Source organism: Rhinopithecus bieti, unplaced genomic scaffold (genome assembly GCF_001698545.2).
Source record: "Rhinopithecus bieti isolate Rb0 unplaced genomic scaffold, ASM169854v2 scaffold_48679, whole genome shotgun sequence".
Classification (NCBI taxonomy): domain Eukaryota; kingdom Metazoa; phylum Chordata; class Mammalia; order Primates; family Cercopithecidae; genus Rhinopithecus; species Rhinopithecus bieti.
The window spans coordinates 152553-158148 of NW_016819378.1; the positions used below are offsets into that span (position 1 = coordinate 152553).

Here is a 5596-nt window from a genome sequence, read left to right on the forward strand (position 1 = left end):
AAAAATTAGCCAGGCATGGTGGCAGGCACCTATAATCCCAGCTACTTGGGAGGCTGAGGCAGAGGAATTGCTTGAACCTGGGAGGCAGAGGTTGCAGTGAGCCGAGACTATGCCATTACACTCCAGCGTGGGCAACAAGAGAGACGCTCCATTTCAGAAAAAAAAAAAAGGGAGGTCAATGCTGGATGCAGTTGTTCATGCTTGTAATCCCAACACATTTGCAGGCAGAGGCAGGAGAACTGCTTGAGCCCAAGAGTTTGACACCAGCCTGGGTAACGTAGTGAGAACTAATCTCTACAAAAACATTTTAAAAATTAGTCAGGTGGCCCAGTGTGGTGGCTCATGCCTGTAACCCCAGCACTCTGGGAGGCTGAGGCAGGCAGATCACCTGAGGACAGGAGTTCGAGACCAGCCTGGTCAACATGGCAAAACCTGTCTCTACTAAAAATACAAAAATTAGCCAGGCATGGTGGGGGGCGCCTGTAATCCCAGCTACTCTAGAGGCTGACGCAGGAGAGTCACTTGAACCCAGGAGGCAAAGGTTGCAGTGAGCCAAGTTTGCGCCACTGCACTCCAGCCTGGGCAACAAAAGCGAAACTCTGTCTCAAAAAAAAAAAAAAAAATCAGTCAGGCATGGTACTTGGGAGGCTGAGGGGAGAGGACTGATTGGTCCCAGGAGATCAAGGCTGCAGTGAACTATGATCATGCCACTGTATTCCAGCTTAGGTGACAGAGTGAGAACCTATCCCTTAAAAAAAAAAAAAGAAAAAAGAAAAAAGAGAGAGACATAAAAATACATTTACATGCATATGACATTTCTGAATAGACACAAAGGAAAATGAGTAGTAAATACCTCTTGCAAGTGGGCCTGGGGCTTTCACTTTGTGCCTTTTAATCTATTTAATCTCTTGACAATAATATGTACAATTATTCATGGAAATTTAAAACATTTAAGAGTAATCTGCTCTCAGTATCTGTGGCTAAGGCAGAGGGGACAGAAGAGGCCTCCTGAAAACGAGGTTAGAGAGAAAAGCTCACTTACCTTAGGCAGGTCCAGAAACAGGTGATGGGTCGACTGCACCACAGGGCATGATCGGCAGACTTTACACTGAGGCTTCTGCGAAGGAAAATTCCAGAGGACAGATCAGGCCTGCAGGCCAGGGGAGCGGTCCAGGCAAGGGGAGGAGCAGAGAGGGATGAGCTCCTCAATCTGCCATCTAGTTTAGCTTCATGCTCACACCCCAAACTATGTGGCCTGCTCTAAACATGGAGACTCAAATCTTCTCAGTATAACTCCATTTGTTCCTCAGAGTTTCAGATCTCTGTCCCATCACACCAGAGTAGAAAAAGCATTCTCTGAGCACAGGCTAGGTACAGAGCACTGCACTGTACTTGACTGTTTGAGGGGAGGAAGGAGTGATAAAGTGAAAACACAGCCCCTCTCTTTGAGGAAGCTACAAGTGAGGGAGAGATGACTTGTATAAGAAACAAGTGTGGGCCGGGCGCGATGGCTCACGCCTGTAATTCCAGCATTTTAGGAGGCCGAGGCGGGGGGATCATGAGGTCAAGAGATTGAGACCAGCCTGGCCAACATGGTGAAACCCCATCTCTACTAAAAATACAAAAATTAGCTGGGCGTGGTGGTGTGCACCTGTAGTCCCAGCTACTCAGGACACTGAGGCAGAAGAATTGCTTGAACCTGAGAGACGGAGGTTGCAGTGAGCCAAGATCGCGCCACTGCATTCCAGCCTGGTGACAGAGCAGACTCCGTCTCAAAAAAAAAGAAAAAGAAAAAGAAACAAGTGTGGCCAAGCACCGTGGCTCACGCCTGTAATTCCAACACTTTGGGAGGCTGAGGCAGGTGGAACACCTGAGGTCAGGAGTTCAAATCCAGCCTGGCCAGCATGGTGAAACCCTGTCTCTACTAAAAATACAAAATTTAGCCAAGTTTGGTAGTGTGCACCTGTAATCCCAGTTACTCAGGAGGCTGAGGCAGGAGGATCGCTTGAACCTGGGTGGTGGAGGTTGCACTGAGCCAAGATCGTGCCATTGCAGTCCAGCCTGGGCAACAAGAGTAAAACTCCATCTCACAAAAAAAAAAAAAAAAAAAAAAGAAACAAGTGCAGATCTTTACAGAGTAAATTTACTTGTGTGGCATAAACTGACTATATAAACATGGAAGGGTGATGGCTAATGGAGGCTGATCTGCCCGCCTCAGCCTCCCCAAGTGCTGGGATTACAGCGTGAGTCACCGTGCCTGGCTTTTTTGTTGTTGCTTTTTTTTTGAAACAGTCTCACTTTGTCACCCAGGCTGGAGTGCGGTGACAGTCTCAGCTCACTGAAATCTCCACCTCTCAGGTTCAAGAGATTATCCTGCCTCAGCCTCCCTAGTAGCTGGGATTACAGGCACGCACCACCACACCCAGCTAATTTTTGTATTTTTAGTAGAGGTGGGGTTTTGCCATGTTGGTCAGGCTGGTCTGAACTCCTGACCTCAGGTGATCTGCCCACCTCAGCCTCCCGAAGTCCTGGGATTACAAGTGTGAGCCACCACACCTGGCCCCAAGTGAGTTTTGATCTGAGTTTTTGAAAGTGAGAAATTATAATTCTCTCAGGATCTCCCTCCTGAACTCCATATGCCTAATATCCAACTGTCTACCTAACTTCTCTGCCTGGATATCTAACAGGTATCTCAAGCTTAACAAACCCAAACAGTATGGCTGCATCCCACCTGAAAGCCTATTCTCCTCACTCACGTTCACAGATGGTACTACCATCTACCCAGGCCAAAAACCTGCAAGGCATCTTTTTCCTGACCATCCCAAATTCCAGTCTATCCAACTCCGTAGAGTTTACCTCCAAAAATATACCTCAAGTCTATTTTTTTATTTTCCATTTCTAGTGCTACTAACCTAGTGCAAGCCACCATCATCCCATTTCTGGGTTGTAGCCTTGTAACCTCCAAATCCTTCTCCTTACTTTTTTTTTTTTTTTGGGAGGAGGGAGGACAGTCTTGCTCTGTCACCCAGGCTGGAATGCAGTGGCAATCTTGGCTCACTGCAACCTCTGCCTCCCAGGTTCAAGAGATTCTCCTACCTCAGCCTCCCAAGTAGCTGGGATTACAGGTGTGTGCCACCATGGCCTGGATAATTTTTGTGCGTGTTTTTTTTTTTTTTTTAGATAGAGTCTTACTTTGTAACCCAGGCTGGAGTGCAGTGGCGCAATCTCGGCTCACTGCAACTTCTTTCTGCCTCCCAGGTTCAAGTGATTCTCAAGCCTCAGCCTCCCAAGAAGCGGGGATTACAGGGGTCCGCCACCACACCCAGATAATTTTTGTGTTTTTTTAGTAGAGACGGGGTTTCACCATGTTGGCCAGGCTGGTCTGGAACTCCTGACCTCAAGTGATCTGCCCAACTCAGCCTCCCAAAGTGCTGGGATTACAGGCGTGAGCCACTGCACCTGGCCATTTTTGTATTTTTAGTAGAGACAGGGTTGCCATGTTACAGCCAGGCTGGTCTCGAATTCGTGGCTTCAAGTGATCCACCCGGCTTGGCCTCCCAAATTGCTGGCATTATAGGTATGAGCCACCATGCCCAGCCTCTTCAACATACTTTCTTGCTTGCTTCCCTGCCATCCATTTTCCACAGAGCAGCTTGTCATTCAACCAGAATAAAACCTAAATTCCCACAATGGCTTCATAGGCCCTGGTGATCTAGCCCCTGCCTGACTCCCACCTCATCTCAGTCTACCCTCCTCCTTACTCACTGTGTTACTGCTACACTGGCCTTGCCAGTTCTGCCTTTTCAGCTCTTAGCTGCCTCATGGCCTTTGCATTTCCTAGTCCTTCTGCTTAGAACATCCTTAATCTCTTATTGCCTGGCTTGCTCCTAATTCTTTGGTTAAACTCTCAGTTCAAATGTTACTGCCTCTGAAAGGCCTTCCCTACCTAAGTTAAATCTTCCCCCAGAAGTCACTCTCTATCACATTTTCCTGGCGGTTTATTCTATATCATTTCCTTATTTAGTGTCGGTCTCCTGACCATACTAAATAAAAGTCTGTCTTGTACATTGCTATATCACCAGCACCCAGAATTGTAACTGGCCTATTCTAAGGACTCAAAAAATGTATGTTGAATAAATGAATGAAGAAATAAATTAACAAATGGCTAGAAGAGAAGGTATTTATGGAAGAGAGAAGGATCTAAACAAATGTAGATCGGGTGGTGTGATGCAAGACCAAAGGTTGGGAAATAGAAACTCAACTTGTCTATTTCTTAGCACAGTGCTCAGCACATAGTAAGTGCTCAGGGGGTATTTTTCAAATGAACTAAATGATGAGTTGCTGAGATGGGGCAGAAAGGGCCACTGGTTAAAGGTCTAGAATGCTAAAATAAAAATCCTAAATGGGACAAGAAGGGAGTCCCTTAAGAATAAGGACTGTCTACTCCTGGGCTCCCATGGAGACCCTCCTCTCACCTTAAGCTCGACAGCATTGATGAGCTTGCCACATTTGTCACACTGGTCACCCCGAGCCTCCTCATAGCCACAGAAGGGACATACACCCTCCACGAAGCGGTCGGCCAGGAAGCGAGCACAGTGCTCACACCGCAGTTGCTCCACAGTATCTTGCAGCACAAAACCTCGTGTCAGCAACCGCTGGAAAATGTCCTGGGTAATTCTGGTGAGGCAGGCCAGAGATCAGGAAGAGATAGTCAGAAGACGTGGTGCACCCCTTCCTCCTGCCACTCCAACTAGGGACCCAAACTCAGTGACAAAGAAATCAGGCAGAAGGCTCCTCAAGGAAAAGGCCATCTATTCATCTTTTGAGAGTTTTACTGGATGAGCCCAGATCCCTCATACATATTCCCCAACTGCCCACACAGTCTCTCCCCTCAACATTTTAGAATTCACTTTTGTTGAATACAGATTTATCTGTTTTGTATTTTCATTAACAAAATCTCCAATAGGATAGGACTGTCTGTTCTTTAACATATCCTAAAAATTAAATCAGTCCAAGTGCTAAACTAAACTGCATAGCACTATCAGTTGGCCGCCTGTCTACTATGCAAAGTTTTGGGGGTTTTTTTTGTTTGTTTGTTTTGAGACAGAGTCTTGCTCTGTTGCCTAGGCTGGAGTGCAGTGGCGCGATCTCAGCTCACTGCAACCTCTGCCTCCCGGGTTCAAGCAATTCTCTGCCTCAGCCTCCCAGGTATCTGGGATTACAGGTGCCCACCACCAGGCCTGGCTAATTTTTGTATTCTTAGTAGAGACAGGGTTTCACCATCTTGGCCAGGCTGGTCTTGAACTCCTGACCTCGTGATCTACCTGCCTCGGCCTCCCAAAGTGCTGAGATTACAGGTGTGAGCCACCGCACCCAGCCCTTTTTTTTTTTTTTGAGACAGAGTCTCGCTCTGTCACCAAGGCTGGAGTGCAGTGGCACTATCTCGGCTCACTGTAAGCTCCGCCTCCCGGGTTCACACCATTCTCCTGCCTCAGCCTCTGGAGTAGCTGGGACTACAGGCGCCCGCCACCACGCCCGGTTTTTTTTTTTATTTTATTTTAGTAGAGACGGGGTTTCACCATGTTAGCCAGGATGG

General features: G+C 47.4%; 1 protein-coding gene across 1 annotated transcript in view; it reads right to left on the minus strand.

Annotated features, from left to right (window-relative positions):
* MARS1 (methionyl-tRNA synthetase 1) overlaps positions 1-5596 on the minus strand; it is a 25512-nt gene that overhangs the window by 10907 nt on the left and 9009 nt on the right. The window contains exons 8-9 of the mRNA XM_017858851.1: positions 4476-4677; positions 1043-1117 (exon numbers count right to left, since the gene is read on the minus strand). Of these exons, the coding sequence (XP_017714340.1) occupies positions 1043-1117; positions 4476-4677 (277 nt within the window). The remainder of the gene's footprint in view (positions 1-1042; positions 1118-4475; positions 4678-5596) is intronic.